Below are 19,920 nucleotides of genomic sequence, written 5' to 3' on the forward strand. Positions count from 1 at the left end.
TCACACCTAGTAAGCAGTATACTAGCATAACCTAAATGTTTATTAAATACCTCAAGCCGAATCTTCTTTGGGCGTATAATGCTCCGTTTTGCGGTGCTCTTGTTATGTGTGACATACCTGTATATATATAAAATGAACTGTAGAAATAATTTTGTTTTTAGCTCACCAGAGCCCGGGGTGAGCTATTGTTATAAGTCCATCGTCATCTGTTCCATGGGTTGTCCTCTTCCTCTATGGTCTCCCTTTTTGTTGGAGATTCCACTTCTTTCTATTTTTAGTAACAAGGGAATAGATTTAAATTTTATTAAGCCTTCAACATAGTCACTTCTAAAGTAATTATTGTTCTTTTTTTAGGTTCATAGATTCAATTGATTATTATACCCCCACAAACGAAGTTTGAGGGGGTATATAGGAGTGAGCTTGTCGGTCGGTCTGTCGGTTTTCATGGTTTCCGGACGATAACTCATGAAAGGCTAGACAGATTTGAAAAAATTTTGGTACACAGGTGTAACATCAGAAGATACAGGTCAAGTTTGATATTGGGGCTGGTCGGGTCAAGGTCAAGGTCATTGTTACTAAAAATAGAAAAACGGTTTCCGGACGATAACTCATGAAAGGTTTGACAGATTTGAATTTTTTTTGGTACACAGGTGTTTCATCAGAAGACACAGGTCAAGTTCGATATTGGGGCTGGTGGCGCCAAGGTCAAGGTCACTGTTACTAAAAATAGAAAAACGGTTTCCGGACGATATTTCATGAAAGGCTAGACAGATTTGAACTATTTTTGGTACATTTGGTGTAACATCAGAAGATACAGTTTGGTACACAGGTGTAACATTAGAAGATACTGGTCAAGTTCGATATTGGGGCTGGCGGGGCCAAGGTCAAGGTCACTGTTACTAAAAATAGAAAAACGGTTTCCGGACGATAACTCATGAAAGGCTAGTTTTTCTTGTCAGCAGTGTAACTTCTAAATTACTCAACAGATTTAAATAAAACAATACATGCATGATAAAAGAAGATGCAGTGTGCAGTAACCTTGGAGTTATGGCCTCTTTTCAAAGGAATGGTTTGCCATTCCTGTGTGCAGGCGGCATTTGGGGGTATTCGTCACACCTGTGACAGCTCTAGTTATACTCTACTTTAGAAGAAATTTCATTTTTACTTAATGATAAATTTAATAATCAGACTTTTCCATTGAACTTCATGTAGATTATTGTAAACTTCATGTAGATTATTCTAAGCTACAATCTTATCTTCTGTGTGGATAGTGAATAAGCCTTAATGTATTTCAAGAAAAAATTGGTTTTGAACATGTGAAGGAAGGTGATGTTGTCCTAGATGGAAAAAGCAATGATACTGTATTACACTATGTACAGACGATAGCATAGATAGGACGCAGGCAAAAAAATTGGTCTAAAAACGGGTAAAAACCATCAATATATAAGATTGGACGCAGCGGAAAAATGTCAAAATCGCAGCCGAAAAATTTAGGTTGGTAAAGTATTTATAACATAATATATAAAGGTAAAAAAAAAAAGGTATATAAGGCATATTACCATAATTGTCTTGTGTATTTCGACAATTTTCGTTGTATTTCGGTAATTAAGTGTATTTCGGTAAGTCCAGTATCTGCCATATTTGTTTTGACGATTTATTTTTTGGGGTTGTGAAAATGGCAAAGATCATAATAAACCATGCGATATTAAATTTTATAGCAAACTGATATGTCCTTTGTTGTTTATTTCAAGTAAATTTATACATTAGATAGGCAAAAAAAGTAACAGTAGCACAGGCAATATTACAGTTTAATTACGTCAACCTGATGACGCTTTTCTTCAAAACGCCTTCGTCGTCTTCTGACAGTGTATCGTAAAGAATAAGGAGAGTTATACTACTTATCCAGGCGTCGGCGTCACCCCTTAGTTAAGGTTTTGCGTGCAAGCACACATAGGTTAATATCTCAGCAACTACTTGAGGTATTGCATTGAGACTTTATACAATGGTACTCAACCATCCAACCTACTTAATTAACCAAGTTTGATAATTCTACTTGGCATTTAATGCCAATAATAGGCCTTTATTATTTGACTTAGAAATTCTGGTTAAGGTTTTGCGTGCAAACACACATAGGTTAATATCTCAGCAACTACTTGAGGTATTGCATTGAGACTTGATACAATGGTACTCAAGCATCCAACCTACTCAATTAACCAAGTAAGATAACTCGAGTTTTCATTTAATGCAAATAATAGGCCTTTATTATTCGACTTAGAAATTCTGGTTAAGGTTTTGCATGCAAGCACACATAGGTTAATATCTCAGCAACTACTTGAGGTATTGCATTGAGACTTATCCAATGGTACTTAATCATCCAACCTACTTAATTAACCAAGTTAGATAACTCTAGTTTGCATTTAATGCAAATAATAGGCCTTTATTATTTGACTTAGAAATTCTGGTTAAGGTTTTGCGTGCAAACACACATAGGTTAATATCTCAGCAACTGCTTGAGGTATTGCATTGAGACTTGATACAATGGTACTCAACCATCCAACCTACTTAATTTTCCAAGTTAGATAACTCTAGTTTGCATTTAATGCAAATAATAGGCCTTTATTATTCGACTTAGAAATTCTGGTTAAGGTTTTGCATGCAAGCACACATAGGTTAATATCTCAGCAACTACTTGAGGTATTGCATTGAGACTTTATAAAATGGTACTCAACCATCCAATCTACTTAATTAACCAAGTAAGATAACTCTAGTTTGCATTAAATTCAAAAAATGGCCCCTTTTTATTCAACATAGAAATTCTGGTTAAGGTTTTGCATGTAACCACTTTTAAGTCAATGCTTCAGCAAATACATCATGTATTGCATTGAAACTTTACACACAGGCTCCCAACCATTTAACCTTCTTATTTATTCAAGTAAGATGACTCTTATCTTTCATATTATATAATTTTTGCCCCTTTATTATGGATTTATTGGATGGTGCACTGTTTGTTGTTAGTGTATCTATACTAAAAAAAATTTCAGACATGCAAGCAATTTAACATTGTTTTGTCAGTGTGCAGGCAATTGAATGAAGTCCTGTGTGTGTGCAGGCAATTGAACAAAGTCCAGTCAGTGTGCAGGCAACTGAAAAAAGTCCTGTCAAGTGTGCTGGTATCGGTACCAAGTGCTGTTAGTGTTCAGTCAATTATCAAGTCCTGTCCGTGTGCAGGCAACTGAAGAAAGTCCTGTCAGTGTGCAGGTATGAGTATCAAATCCTGTCAGTGTGCAGTCAATCACCAAAACCTGTCAGTGTGCAGGCAACTGTGACAAGTCCTGTCAGTTATTATCCAGGCTACATGTTTGACCAGTGTGTTTTTCAATATTCTTTGAGAACAAATGTCAAGCTATATTGATTATAAAGGTTGAACTCTTTTACTCAGATGAGCGATTTAGGGCCATTATGGCCCTCTTGTTTATGAATATAATTGCTTGATTATTTAACAATCATTGAATATATCAACTTCAAACTTCGTGAACTTATTCACAGTAACTATGTGCTCTTTCATAACAAGTTATTTAACTCTCAACTAAGATACTGTACGAGTTATGGCCCTTTGTTACATTTTAAACAAACATATTTTGCATGTTTTTCTATGCCCGTTTAAAAAATAGGACGTATTATAGTTTCACCTGCTGCGTTTTGGCGGGAGGCATCCAGTATGTTATCTGATAATAACTTTAGAAGCCTTTGACCAATCAGGTGCCCTCTTACTTACATGTAAATGCCCCAAAATTGACACGAAAATTCCCAATCTCATGTGTATAGGTCATATTTCCAAACTAACGAGAGAGAAAACCTGTTGAGTGACTCGATAGTATCCCCCTTTAATTATAAAAAAATCCTAAAATGACTTGTCCACTCAGTAACTTAAGAAGCTTTAATTTGTGCCATCATCACCCAATTTAGACAACAAGTTTATGGACAGGATATCAGTCAGGTTCCATAACTAGCCATGTTGTACGAATCACCCCAGAGTAAAGGCCTTCAAATTGGCAAAAACTGTATTTACAATGTCTGCTCTTTAAATTAGGCTAATATACAATCAATTATTACCAAACTTGTCCTAAAAAGGGTTTATTTTGTGATTGCTGGTGCTCTTGTTTGAAGGTTTTGATGTTGATTCATACATTTATTTTCAGATCTGCCATCTGGCCAGGTTGTGAGGTTTCTGGTTGGGTTCAAGAACAATGGAGATGAGCATTTCACTGTGACCAGCATGGAGACGTCCTTCAGATATCCACAGGACTACTCCTTCTACATCCAGAATGTAAGTCTTGAGAGTTTTAAATGTTTTATTATCATGCCTCTTGCTTCTGTTTCATGGTTCCAGAAGAAATAAGATTGACTATTCTACTGGCATATTAGCAAGAAGTTTGAAAATTAAAAGCTAAAAAACTAAAAAAATCTTAACTTTAAGATAAAAATAATTCTACATTTTAGTAGAGTTTTAGCTGAAGAGGGCTCAAAAAGACCACTAGTCGCACCATAATGACTTCATAGAATGAATGCTTAGGATAATCAACTATTTCTTTAGTTAATTTAAAAGATTATTAGATATGATGATAAATACAAACTTAATATATCTTAATTAAACACATTTCTAACACCTTTTGTCAAATTCATTATACTTTGTTGAGCCTGATACAATGTGCCCTTTTTAACCCTTAGCACCCTGTCCCTTTTCTGCAGAACCCTGCCTTTTAAAACCTGGCTAAAAGTGTCTGTTTTATTTACCTTACAATAAATGTTGAATAATATATTTGTACGCTGTCTTGTTAAGCATTATGTTTGAAACAGATGGAAACATGAATAGTTAATTGTATTTACTACTGGGCTTGAATTTAGCACTCACACACTCACAAAATGCGAGCCAAAATTGGAAAATGCGAGTTGAATTTAAAGACACTTGCAAAATTTGCAAGTTCAAAATTTGCAGAAAATATGCAATCCTTGAAAGAGTTAGATCATAATAGGTGATCAATTCCTGCATACTAGGTATAACAGATGAGTAGAGATGCCTACTTTCGTTTTCCGATAAACATACAGAAATTGATGACGTAGATTAACGTTATGCGCACAGGCAGGTACTTGTTACTATGTGGCAGGTACTCGTTACTATGCAGTTTTGTAGACTGGTCTTTCATTTCCATTTTTGGCAGTGGTATTTAGCAATAATCGTATCGAGACACAGTCTGTATCATGATGACAAGCAAAAAGATAAGTTTTTTTACGCGTGTTGATTTAAAATCGCTGATGGCGATGATCAATCAGTTACCAAAAGAAGCCAAAATGAAATACCGTATTATATCATGTATAGGACGCTAGCATAGATAGGACTTAGACAAAAAAATAGTTGAGAAAACGGGTAAAACCCCTTAATATATAAGATAGGACGCAGCGGAAAAATGTTAAAATCGGAGCCGAAAAATTGAGGTTGGTAAAGTATTTATAACATATATTGAAGTAAAAAACAAACAAAAAATTGTATATTAGGCATATTTCGATAACTGTCTTGTGTATTTCGATAATTATCGTCGTATTTTGGTAATTTAGCGTACATAACAAAGATATATGTCTTGACATTTTGAGAACATTCACGCATATTATAAGACTTATACAAATGCCGTAATAGTCCCGACTGAGAGTCAACCGTTGCAATAGTCCCGACATGCCTTCTGAATGACAGTCAACCGTTGCAATCGCAACAAAACTGTATTGTCAAAACTGAGGATTGTTTTCATAAGGCTTGTCGCTGCGCGGATTAAAGCATGTAGGCATAATTAATGCGTGTTGGTAATTAGTCTTTCCAGCGGAAGGCACGTCAGGTATAAGTGCGAACAAACAACCATTTTTCTGATGACAGACAGCGGGTGTTTTTCACACCTTCGCACATTTGAAATTGACAATAATGCTACTTTGCGTTATGCACATTCCTTTATTATTTTTTTAGTAACATGCAACAAAATGTTTTGTAAAATATCGAAACATTAAAATCATGAACAACGATTAATTGATATTTACCTCCTTTCCCGATTTTCCGTTGCCGTTATAACTCAATCCAGTTAAAATGCTGACTCACATCGAGTTTTTGTGAGTAGCGTCCCTTTTATAAAAAAGTAAACACTCGTATTTTTTTTTCAATTTATTTCTCAATAAATCATTTTAAAGTAAACATTCAATATATTTCTACGTGTGTTAACTTGCGTGATTTTACCTATGTCAGTTGTTCTCTTCGGTGACGCAGTACAGATACTTACTATTACCGCGTTCTTCCCCGGTCCAATATTTTCGACCCGAAATGGACTTGGAAAAAACAGATGCAATTCTAATAGCATAGAAAGGACGCAGGCACATTTTAAGACGAGAATTTGGGGTAAAAAAGTGCGTCTTATGCATGATATAATACGGTAATCTGTCCGTTAAAACTGTTTCGAAGTGGAAGAGGGAGTTGTACATTAAATTGACCATCAACACAGATGACAAAAGGAACATTATCAAAATATTTTGCACCGACAAATTAAGGCTTGATCAGACTTCCTCAGTACGTACTGTCAGTGTTACAGTACACTCAAGGGAGTTAGACCCACTTTCCGTTTTCCTCCGCGGATTTTTGCTGTCGCGGCCAATGCAATGAATTTATTGTCTGTCGGCGTTCCTTGGAGTTGGAATTTAAGGCCCTCGGAGGGTGATCCGTCGGCCGAAGAATGACGAACGCGGCGTTCCTCGGAGCGATAACCTCCACGAAACTCTGCGGACACTTCATAAGAATCTACGCTAAAGTTATTTTTTTTATTAAAAATTTCCATCGATAATGACGGCTTCAGTAAAATGGTATTATTCTTTTTCCTCTGCCCGTTTTACATGAAGTTAGCTTACCACAAGAATGCAGTCATATTTCACTATTTGCGCATGCATCTTATAAACATGAATTTTACTAATGACTGAATACATTGATAAACACATTTCACCCGAAAAAGGCTAGGTTACTTATTACACATTTTCGGAAAATCAGGAGGACAAACACGCGTTCAAAGTTCACAGCGCATGGTTGAAGCCTTTTTGCCTCGTTTTCTGTGGAAAAATTCCCTAAAACGTCATAGCTATAAAAAATATATTCTATATAATGTATTGATCACGCGTGTGACATCAGAGGTCATGGTTCAGAATCGTGTAAAATGTCGGCTGTTTTATGATGCAATACAATTAGTGGCAATTTATCAATGATTCAATGTTTACTATCAACAAGTCAAGACAATATTCAATTGGCGTTTTCGGACACGAATACAAATTAAACGCTTGTAAGAATCTTGTATGTTTAATAATGTTCATAAGCATAAAAAAAAATAACTTCTGAACAAGAGTGATTTCTTGCTTATCTGATTTGACACCATATCCGCCAAGGAATCATAAAATCGGACATTTTTTAACGCTATCGTTCATATTAAACTCGGCGGTAAACCAGCCACTCGGAGGAACTCGAGGAATTCAAGCCCTGTACTATACTATTTACTGTGTATGTTGGAAAGTTTTCTGTGATCATTATGCAAGGATACATCAGGCTTTTTTTATTTCATTTCTAAAGATTTACTAAAACCTAATTCTCAAACCTGCCCATATCTTTTCATGTTTTGAATTATTCCAACTAGTGTATAATAATGCTATAACTGTTCACCTTCTGCCAGCACATTGTATTTAAATGTAAACATTAACCAGTAATAACTAGTTTGGCTCACATTGCTGTTCTATCTTCTTTCAGTTCACATCTGCTGTGTTGAACCAGGTTGTGGAGAAGAGCAGAGAGGCAACATTCGAGTATGGATTCACCCCTAGTGAGGCTTTCAACTCCAGGCCCTTTGGCCTCAGTATTCTACTCAACTACAAGGATGGGGTATGTAGATAATCCTTGAGCCTACAGTTGAGCAAATGAATATATTTCTTATACACCCATAAAGACAGATTCTGTAAGTGGTGGTCTTGTTTAATTGACGATGCCTAAGATTAAACAAAATTGTGTATACGCAAGACAACAGCAGGTTTGCATGACTGGTTCACATGTAAATCTTCCTGAAGCTTGCTAGATTAACTTGAGCTGTTTGAGCCAGTCCATCTAGCAAGTTGTGGCCCGGTATAGAATTCTCAAACATTGCTTGTATCGTGAATGCATATTCAATTTTTAACTTACTTAAGTAAGTATTGTGATCTAGAACATTGCTATTACATCGTGAGGATTAAAGAATTTTAAGAATAATATTTCAAAGCATAAAACCCCAAATAAATATTAACTTTCAAGTATAAATTAATTAACTGTTGAATAGTGATGGACCGATGATCAATTATAATCGAAAATTGATCGGAAAGCTTCAAAATCGGCGATAATCGATTGTAAATTATCATAATCGATTATCGCGGAACATCAAACAAATTTATTAAAGGAAGGTTACTCAGCATTCATTTACGATTTTTAGCTCCACTGGCCGAAGGCCATGGAGCTTATGTCGTCACAGATTGTCCGTCGTGAGTGCGTGCGTGCGTGCGTAAACTTTTACTTTAAACGACATCTCCTCTGAAACTGATAAGCGGATTTTGACTAAACTTCACAGGAATGTTCCTTTGGTGGTCCTTTACCAAAATTGCTCAAATGGTTCCGGTCCATTGCACAATATGGCCGCCAGAGCTAAAAATAGCAAAATCTTTAAACGACATCTCCTCTGAAACGGTTCGGCAGATTTTGATGAAACTTGACAGTAATGTTCCTTGGGTGGTCCTTTATTAAAATTGCTCAAATGGTTCTTGTCCATTGCACAATATGGCCGCCACAGCTAAAAATAGCAAAATCTTTAAATGACATCTCCTCTGAAAAGGATAGGCAGATTTTGATGAAACTTGACAGAATTGTTCCTTGGGTAGTCCTAAACCAAAATTGCTCAAATGGTTCCCGTCCGCTGCACAACATGGCTGCCAGGGCAAAAAAATAGAAAAACCTTTAAAGAACATCTTCTCAGAAACCGATGATCAGATTTTGATGAAACTTAACAGAAATGTTCCTTGGATGGTCCTTTATCAAATTTGCTTCAATGAATTTCAGTCCACTGCACAAGATGGCCCCCAGAGGTAAAAATAGAAAAACCTTTAAACGACTTCTCCTCAGAAACCGATGATCGTATTGCAATGAAACTTGACAGAAATGTTACTTGGGTAGTCCTTAACCAAAATAGCCCAAACAGTTCTGGTCTGCTGCACAACATGGGCACCAGAGCTAAGAATAGAAAAATACGTTAAACTACATCTTCTCAGAAACCGATTATCAGATTTTGATGAAACTTTACATAAATGTTCATCGGGATGCCCTTTAACCAAAATTGCCCAAATGGTTCCGGTCCGCTGCACAACATGGCTGCGAGAGTTAAAAACCTTTAAGGACTTCTCGTCCGCAGTCTTCACGAAAAACATTTTAACCTACTAGCCAGTTGGACTAGCATAATGGCATATTTTACTAGTCCGAATGACAATCTAGTAGTCCGACTATTTTGCCACATTATAAAACTGTATGCTTGAGGTAAATACCTATTTCAATTGAGCAGCTTGCAGTTTGAGTAAACATTTCTTTATTATGATGCTCATGCAGGGATAGGGAGTGACATCCTTCTGTTGGGAATAGTGCTCCTTGTTTTTCAGAACCTATGGGTACTATGTAAAAACAAAAGGCATCTTGCTTGAATAGACTGTAATAATATCAACATGGTTAGAAAAGAAATGCCATGCTTTAATAGCTTTGATTACATTTTACTACTGAATTACCTCCCTTTAATAGAAAAAAAAACATGTCTTAATTTTTCACGTATAGCATCTTTGAATAATTTTTAAACAATAATAATTTATGAGTAAACATATAAGCATAAAGTTCTCACAAAAAGATCAATTTAAAAACCTTACATTTATACATAGGAAAGTATATATAGACTGAACATTAATTTTCGTTTAAGTGACATTCTGAAAGTTTATGAAACAGCTATTTTTAGTAACTTAAATGGCCGAAAAGTGTAAGTGAAACACCAAGTCGATTCTATCTCGTCAGTTCTTGTTCAGGTTAGATATTTGCTTCATAATCTATTCAGATTAAATGTTTATTAATTGTTTAACTTTTAAGCATTATTTTGGGTCGATATTTATAGTTTAAAGGAAAAACTTATATCTTAAACAGCGACAACGTGTCGCGAGTGGCAAAAGACCCGACATCACATCAGAAGTGAAAAAAAGATGGTCTTATGCAGGACTAAGTGGATGCGTGTTGAATGCTGCTTGTATAAATATATTTTGATAATCAGTAAGGTGGTCTTTGCTTGAACCTTTTGGCCAGTGGAGCACAGGCACTGATGTGCCTCTTGTTTATCTTGCCGACATTTCCGCTCATTTTTCTTTGGGTACAATTTGTAAGAATGGCAGACGACAATGACGATATGCTGTACAATTATCCGGGTGGAAAAGCAAAATCCAAAGTCTGGCTCTTTTTTGCATTTAGAAAAATCAAACAGGACCTCCAACCAAAGAAAACCTTGACATAAGCAAAGCGTATTGTTGCCTTTGCAAAAAGGCTTACGCAAAAAAAGGTTTACAGTAACTAGATCACAGGTGATGAGCAAGAAGAGATGTAGAATGAACCAATATCTCATTGACCAGACAATATTTCTAAACAAACATTTACTGGTAGATTCATACTGGTGACTTTGATATTTCTGATGTATACATTTCAGTTTAATGTTTTTTTTCTTTTCAACTTAAAATTATATTATTTTTTTTTCTGTTTTGTGTTTGTTAGTTTCCTGAAAAATAAATGTTAGTTCTATTCTTTGGTTTATATATTAAATTCAGCTTACAGAGACGAAGTTATACCCATTACCTTCAAGTATATCACTGGCAACCACTGCTCTATAATATCTGATTATAGCCGATGTCTAATCGGTTGATGGTCTCCGATTGTAACCGATAATCGATTGTAAAATTATACCGATTGCCCATCACTACTGTTGAAAGAAAAAGAGTTTATTTGCGCATTATCTAGCGCAGGATATAATGAATTGCATACCATTGGATTTGGTCGTCCACTTCCAGTTTCAAATTATTAATGTTTGTTTTGGTTTAATAGGTATGGTTTTGATGAAAGTGTATCACATTCAGGTCAGAAAAGGTGTTAACAGACTTCCCGAAAGTGGCAGACATTTGGTCTGACAAGACATTAAAATCTGTCAGACCGAAACAAAAGGAACAAAAACAAAGTAATAACATTGCTTAATTCATCAATAGCAGCTTATTATCCCCCGCCTTGAAAAGGCGAGGGGATATAGTAATGGTAGGCGCACTTCCGTGTGGGCGTCCGTCCGTCCGTCCCACATACATTTCTTTGCATCTCCTCTTACATTTCTCATGCGATTTCTACAAAACTTTCACAGATTGATGATCATAAAGTGAAGCAGCGCATATTGTCGGGCTTTCCCGATTCAACCATTTTTAGCTCGACTATTTGAAGAATAGGTGGGCTATACTACTCGCCCCAGTTTCGGCGTCCGGTTAAAGTTTTAGGGCAAGTTGGGATTTTCGCTTATAAGTCCAATTCCCTTCATTCCATTGACTTAATACTTCACACAGTTGTTCAGGACCATCACACGATGAGGTTACATAACTCCATATTATCCTTTATACAAGTTATGGCCCCTGATTGACTTGGGTTAAAGTTTTAGGGCAGGTTAAAGTTTTAGGGCAAGTTGAGATTTTCACTTAAAACTCCAATACCATTCATTCAATTGACTTTATACTTCACACAGTTGTTCAGAGCCATGACATAATGAGGTTAGATAACTCCATATTATCTTTTATACAAATTATGGCCCCTGATTGACTATGGAACTTAGGTTAAAGTTTTAGGGCAGGTTGGGATATTTATTAGGAACTTCTATACCCTTCATTCAATTGACTTGATACTTTACACAATTGTTCAGGACCACCACCCAATGAGGTTACATAACTCCATATCCTTAATACAAGTTATGGCCCCTGATTGAACTGGTTAAGTTTTAGGCATGTAAAAGTTAAGGGCAAGTAACCCTAAATACAAATTATGGCCCTTGAATTTTTTTATTATTTTTTTATTTTATTTTTAATTTCTTTTGAATGGCATATTTGTAATATAATTCTTAACCACATTTCAATAATAGGAAATCAAGTTATTTGAATGACTTGTGTCATTGTTTGGGCGGGCTGGTGGGAGGGCAGCATCAAAGTGACCTTATGTATCGAATAATTTTAGTTAGGTTTGACATAAACAGACCAAACTTAATATTACATCGTTATTGTATTCACTTCTAAGTCAAAGCGGCGTAGTCGAGCGCGCTGTCTTTCGACGGCTCTTGTTGAAAGAGTTGTTGCCCTTTGCTTATTTTACATTTAAAATTGGTTTCTTCGCAACTCCTCTTACGTTTTTCATGCGAATTCTACCATACTTTCACAGATTGATGATCATAAAATGAAGCAGCAAATATTGTCGAGCTTTCCTGATTAGACAATTTTTGAAAGAGTAATTGCCCTTTGCTTTTCTTACATTTATAATTAGTTTTTTCGCAACTCCTCTTACGTTTTTCATACGATTTCTACCAAACTTTCACAGATTGATGATCATAAAGTGAATCAGTGCATTTTGTCAGGCTTTCCTGATTTGACCATTTTTGTAAGAGTTATTGCCCTTTGCTTATTTTACATTTAAAATTGGTTTCTTCGCAACTTCTCTTACGTTTTTCATGCAATTTCTACCAAACTTTCACAGATTGATGACTATATAGTGACACAGCGCATATTGTCGGGCTTTTTCGATTCAACCATTTTTGAGAGTTATAGCCCTTTGTTTATTTGCGATTTCTACCAAACTTTCACAGATTGATGACTATATACATTGTAGTGACGCAGCGCCTATTGTCGGGCATTTGCGATTCGGCCATTTTTGAAAGAGTTATTGCCCTTTTTTTACATTTAAAATTGGTTTTTGAACTCCTCTTACGTTTTTCATGCAATTTCTACCAAACTTTCACAGTTTTATTACTATATAGTGACGCACAGCATTATGTCGGGGCTTTCGCAATTTGACCATTTTGAAAGAGTGATTGCCCTTCTTTATTTTACATTTAAAATTGGTTTCTTGGCAACCCCTTTTACGTTTATGACTATTTAGTGACGCAGCGCATAATGTCAGGCTTTTGCAATTTGACCTTTTTTGAAAGAGTAATTGCCCTTTCTTAATTTTACGTATTTCTTATGTTCCTGAGAAACTACCCTAACCATTGATTGGCTTCCATTACAAAAAATGTCCCCATGAGGCGGGGGATATAGCTGTCTGTGACCGCTCTTGTTTCTTAATAAAGGCTTTATAGTTTATCTCTTATGAAAATCATCAGTCTGTCAAAAGTCAAAAGTTCATCTTGATATGCGAAACACTCCTCATCAATATTGGTGTTAAGTTCCTGTTTGTCATGAAGAGTGTTAAATCTCCATTTCAAGAGCCTGATGAAAGGAATTTCAAGCACATGATTTACAGAATCCTGTATTATCTCACAGTCATTGAAATTAGACTTTCGGATGAACAAGCCCGAATTTTTTTACTATTGCATGGAATCATATTTTTAAACAAGCCCTGCTATATAAAATTCAGAATTTGAGCAAGCCCGGAAGACATTTTACCAGTGACAGGTAAAAATTCTGAGGTGAGGTCTATATATCCTGCTGGAATCCCTGCTCAGCAACGCTAGAGACATTTTCAGTGTTTGACAGGGTGACAACCTCCTGTGATGCCAATGGTTCTTGTGTAATCTGTTCGAATATATGCGCAAGCACATCTAGAACCTGCCTGAAAGTACAAAATTTATCATAAACAGTGAATGTACAAATAACCTTTTATCAACAATTTTTTTTTTTTTTACAAATTAAATGATTTTCACAACATGCCAAATATTATATTACAGTGGTGAATTTAGATTACACTTTGATAGCTTATTCAGGGTTCGAATTTAACTTTGGGGAGCACTCGCAAAATTTTGCGAGTGCATTTTGAGGCAACTCGCAAAATGACAAATCAACTTGCAATTTTATTATTTGCTTTATTCCTTTATAATATTGTCTAATTAAAGTAGAAATTAACACCTAAGACATATTATGAATATTAAAAAGTATCAATCTTGAGTGACTCGACTACTAGAACTTGTTGATGGCTTATTCTATTTGGGGGGTATGGAAAGACTCGTCTGATGCTGGCAGCTTTTTGATAACAAAGCTGTCCAATAATTTGACATTATTCACTTTGTATATTTACTCTCGCCATCGGGTAATTTAATACCCATTCGACAAGCACGCTACAGATTTCATTAAGTCTATATAAGTATTAAAAACAATAAAATAATAAATTTAAAATAAAAAAGCAACAGTAAATGCAGCGTGCAGTTTGGACCATGAAATATATCGATCAACGAAGTCTATTCATTTTGACAGTTGGGCGGAAATGTATTTAAAGGATGATGGGGTTTCCATATAGTGCGCAAAAGCACTAAATTTAGCCAATGATTGAGCTAGGTGATAATTATGTCATTCGTATTTACTTTGTATTATGCACGCCTCGGAGCATCCTGGAAAGATTCGAGATAAAACTCGGCCTTTTCCGTATTTGTTTTTATTTTTTAGAGCGTGACTCCGTACTGTCTTCTTTATACCGGTAGTGTAAACATGCCACTTATAGGCTGTTTACACTCGACTACATAGCGGAATTAAGTTCCTGTTTATTCTACTTTTCTTTTAACATTTTGTGGTCTTGAAAAAGCCACTCGCAGAATTTTGCGAGCTTGAATAAAAGTCACTCGTAATTTCCAAATGTCGCTCGCATTTTGCGAGTATGCGAGTCTAAATTCGAACCCTGCTTATTATGGATTTAGTTTTTTGTACAGAATAAATTACTTTTTAAATTTATAAAGGTAGAGCTATTTTTTTAAAGATATAAGTAATAATTGCTTACCAGCAAATTGTCCATAGCTTTCTGTAGATGGAATGTTAATATTTCTGGAGGTTGAAGTTTCACCATCATCGCAAATTATTACTTGCATTTCTTTGTCAATAACGAGTCATTTCCTATTTCTTTGCCATTTCACAAAAGATTTCTTTCACAACATTTCATTCATGTTCATTTTCCTTTCAAAGCATTCATCAATTGATGATATTCTCTTTATATCTAAAACCTGGTTACTGGGATTTTATGCTAAAACCCAGTCACCGGGAATAAAAAATAGCCTGACAGTCGGACCGTTTTTTGTTCAGAAATCTTCGAACCATTCAAAATTTGCCGGTCGGACCGACGGCTTTCGGGAAGTCTGCCTTAAAGAAATCACATGTGAAATTGATTGGTAACCAAAGATTATGACAATGAAATATGCAAGATAACAGCAGGTTTGCATGACTGGTTTACATGTAAATCTTCCTGAAGCTTGCTAGATAAACTTGAGCTGTTTGAGCCAGTCCATAGTAATTGTGGCCTGGTATAGATCTCTTGAACATTGTTTGTATCATAAATGAAAAATTCACTATCAAGTTAATAACATGGATGTTATTTGCAAGATAACAGCAGGTTTGCACGACTGCTTTACATGTTAGTCTTCCTGAAGCTTGCTAGATAAACATAAGCTGTTTGAGCCAGTCCATAGCAAATTGTGGCCTGGGGTGGTATTCATAAAACTTGGTACCGTATTATACTATGTATAGGACGCAGGCAAAATAATGGTGAGAAAACAGGTAAAAACCCTTCATACAATAGATAGGACGCATGAAATGTCAAAATATGAGCCGAAAATTCAAGTTGGTGAGGCATTTAAAATTTATATGAAATCATATTAAATTAAAACAATAAATTTGTTTGAATATTAGGCATATTTCGATATCTTTCTTGTGTACTTGAGTAATTATCTTCGTATTTCGGTGATTTAACGTATTTCTGTAAGTGCAGTATCTGCCATATTTGTTTTGACGATTTTTTGGGGGGGATCGTGAAAATTGCAAATGTCAATATAAAACATGTGATATTAAATTTTATAGCTAACTTATATGTGAAAAAAGTAACAGTAGCACGCCTTCATCGTTGTGTGATGGTGTATCGTAAACAACAATGATATAAGTCTTAAGTATGCATGAATGTTCTCAAAATGTCAACACCCTCAGCTAAGTATTAGAACACGTGGTAAAGTTCGAACAAACAACCATACTATCGCAATAGTTTGTTATATTGATGTTTTTCTAATGACAGACAGCGGGTGCTTTTCACACCTTTGCACTTTTGAAAAGCTTTGATAGTGACAATAATGCTGCTTTGCGGTATGCACATTCCTTTATTATTTTAAAACAGTAACATGCAACAAAATATTTTGTAAAATATTGAAACATTAAAATCGTGAACGTTTAATAAATATTTACCTTATATCCCGATTTTATGTTGCCGTTATAACTCAATCCAGTTAAAGCGCTGACTCAAACTCCGCGCAGTGTTACTTCCCTTGCAGTACAGTAATCACTGCCTTCACAAATATCACGTGATGATAGAAACGGCACGTGATTGCAATTTACAAAATGGACGGAACACCTTTCTAAAGAAATTCCAGCAACATGTTTCATTTGTTTAGAAAATAAACGATTTTATTCCATAAAAGGAAAAAATGCAAAACGTTCGATACATGTCTGAATAGCTAACAACACATCCATGTTGATATTGTAATTTGTAAATCCTACTTTCAATTTGAAAAAAGACCGAACATTTCCGAATGTTTTTTTTAATTGTTATTTTTTTATAAAACATATTATGCCTATCAACTGGCGTAAAGTAATTATTTAAGAAAGGATATAAGAATAAATATATATGATTAAAAAAAATGCCATTAAAAGTTTTCATCCAATTTTGGATGAAAATCTTGTGGTGGCAGTGATTACTGTACTGCAAGGGAAGTAACACTGCGCGGAGTTTGGCGCTGACTCACATTGAGTTTTTGGGAGTAGCATCCCTTTTATGAAAAAGTAAACACTTGTTTGTTTCAAATATATTTCTCAATAAATCATTTTAAAGTTAACATTCAACATATTTATGCATGTGTTAACTTGCGTGATTTTACCTACGTCAGTTGTTCTCTTCGGGGGACACTGTACCGGTACTTACCATTACCGCACTCGTCTCTGGTCCGAAATTTTTAGTCTGAAATGGACTTGAGAAAAACTGATAAAATCTTAATAGCATAGAAAGGACACAGGCAATTTATTAGACAATACTCGGGGGCTCCAGGGTAAAAAAGTACGTCCTATGTATAGTATAATACGGTAAGTCATTTCCTAACTTAAGTCAGTTTCCTAATTTTGGTGTCTCCTCAGTGATATGAAATAAAAAGTAAATAGTTTCCCAAATACATATTTTCATTGACCATGATTTTTTTTTACTTAATTGTTAAAAGCAATTGTACCTTTCCTTTAATTTGACTATGAAAATTTTAAGAAATTGACTTAAGTTAGGAAATGACTTGAAGTTTTATAGATCCCTCAAACATTGTTAGTATCATAAATGTCAAATTCACTATTAAGGTTATTACACTGATGTAATATGCAAGATAACAGCAGGTTTGCATGACTGGTTCACATGTAAATCTTCCTGAAGCTTGCTAGATAAACTTGAGCTGTTTGAGCCAGTCCATAGCTGATTGTGGCCTGGTATAGATCCCTCAAACATTGCTGGTAATCATAAATGAAAAATTCAATATCCAGTTTATAACATGGATGTTATTTGCAAAATAACAGCAGGTTTGCACCGCTGGTTTACATGTTAGTCTTCCTGAAGCTTGCTAGATAAACAAGCTGTTTGAGCCAGTCCATAGCAAATTGTGGCCTGGTATAAATTTCTCAAACATTGCTTGTATTATAAATGAAAAATTCAATATCCAGTTTATAACATGGATTTTATTTGCAAAATAACAGCAGGTTTGCACCGCTGGTTTACATGTTAGTCTTCCTAAAGGATGCTAGATAAACATATTAAGCTGTTTGAGCCAGTCCATAGCAAATTGTGGCCTGGTATAGATCTCGCAAACATTGCTTGTACTGCTGTTCAACTTAAATATACATATTCATCAATCATTAAAACAAAGCATGGTGGCAATGGCGTTTTGCATCAACAAAATGACCCTTAAGCAGTTTCAAATGGTAGATTGTTAAAATTTGTCAATGCAGTGCTTCAGCTAGCCCCTATGTTTTGGGCACTCAGCCCATGCCCAATTTCTTAGCACCCTGTTCCCTTAAACTGGGTAGTGCCTCTTTTTCCCTTTAGTGCCTTTTTATCATTGAAAATCCAACGGCCCTCTAATTTGCTGTCATAATTGAGACGTATTGCGCAATACACATGATTGTCGTGTTTCCACTAGGGTTTGATCACGTCGCCAAAAGCCGTGCTCACTGTGCAATGTTAACGGTAGCCCTAAATAATCCAAGTTTATGTGAAAAAACAACAACATCCTAACTTCGATATCTCACTTGACACTATATCAAAAAAGTATTGCAAGTCTGAAATATGATTTCCATCAAAATCATTATTTTCAAGCAGTATAGCTTTGATTGACAAGGGAACAGAAAACATCTGTAACAATGAGAGATTATCTAGTGTCGATCATCTAGATGTTCTGTGTCTATACTGTATTGACATAATTGACTGTATTGACATAATTGACTGTATTGACATAATTGACTCTGATCAGAGCGGCTAAATGATTGACACTAAGATATCCGGAAGTCAGTCAAGGGTGTTGAGGTAAATGTACCTCCGACAATTTTTTTAATCAACAAGAACACTTTACAGTGCTCCAGCCAGGATTTGAAAAGGGCAGGGTAGAGTTCTGAAAAGGGCAAGCTACATGAGTAGTGTAGGGACGATTGGGGTCGGTTGTGGGAGGGGTCCACCCCTGTCACAAGGGTTGTTTTTTTTGGAGGGAGGGGGGTCTCCCCCTTGAATTTGTTTTGTTTTCATACTCAATTTAAATCAGTTTCCATGATTTTCAGACTTGAACAAAATAGTGTTGTTTTTTTCTTAAAATCTAGAAGGGTGTGTTTTAATATCAAAATTAAAAATTGTCTTTTTGTCTATGGTAGTATGATCATACTTGTCTGGCATCTTCTTAAGTGCAATGTCACATATGTCTCCTAAAAATTATGTAAAATGAAGAAAAAAACAAACACAGTTAAACATTTGAAGCAATCAAATAAATAGATACACAAAAAAACAAATATGTAGGGGACGAATCTTAGTTTGGTATGATCGGGATTGGGTACGAACGTTACATTCCGCCTGGCTGTTATTTAATTGTCTTTAGTAAAATAATGTTTAATATGCTGATGTTTTAGAATAAAATGACAATAAAAATCAATGCTCTTGCTTAAAAAAACACTTATAAATCATAGAACATTGATAAAATAACTCCGAAAATCGTTCTGACAAAATGGCGGTTTCGGCGGAATTTGACAAGAACGTGGACATGATAGGTAAATGCTACATAAAGCATCTACATATTTTTGTGGGTTGCAAAGAAATTTTCACCATGAATATTTTACAAATAAACTTTCAAAACATTTACTGACAAGGTGATGTATTTGATTGTGTAAACGCCACCTTTCTTATGTTTTAATACAAATCGGCAGTGACCGTCTGCTTCAAATCAACAATGTTTAATTAAAATGGCGAGAATCTTCTGTACAATACAATTAACAATTATTTAAAAAGATTTTATTGCGCTTGACAACTTTGTTCACCATCCCTTTGCA

The 19,920-nt window shown here is 35.3% G+C and overlaps 1 protein-coding gene across 1 annotated transcript in view; it reads left to right on the plus strand.

Moving 5' to 3' along the window:
- LOC128242732 (translocon-associated protein subunit alpha-like) overlaps positions 1 to 19,920 on the plus strand; it is a 43,031-nt gene that overhangs the window by 17,391 nt on the left and 5,720 nt on the right. Inside the window, exons 4-5 of the mRNA XM_052960000.1 lie at positions 4,200 to 4,327; positions 7,817 to 7,948. Coding sequence (XP_052815960.1) covers positions 4,200 to 4,327; positions 7,817 to 7,948 — 260 coding nt within the window. The remainder of the gene's footprint in view (positions 1 to 4,199; positions 4,328 to 7,816; positions 7,949 to 19,920) is intronic.

Source organism: Mya arenaria, chromosome 8, assembly GCF_026914265.1.
Source record: "Mya arenaria isolate MELC-2E11 chromosome 8, ASM2691426v1".
Lineage (NCBI taxonomy): Eukaryota > Metazoa > Mollusca > Bivalvia > Myida > Myidae > Mya > Mya arenaria.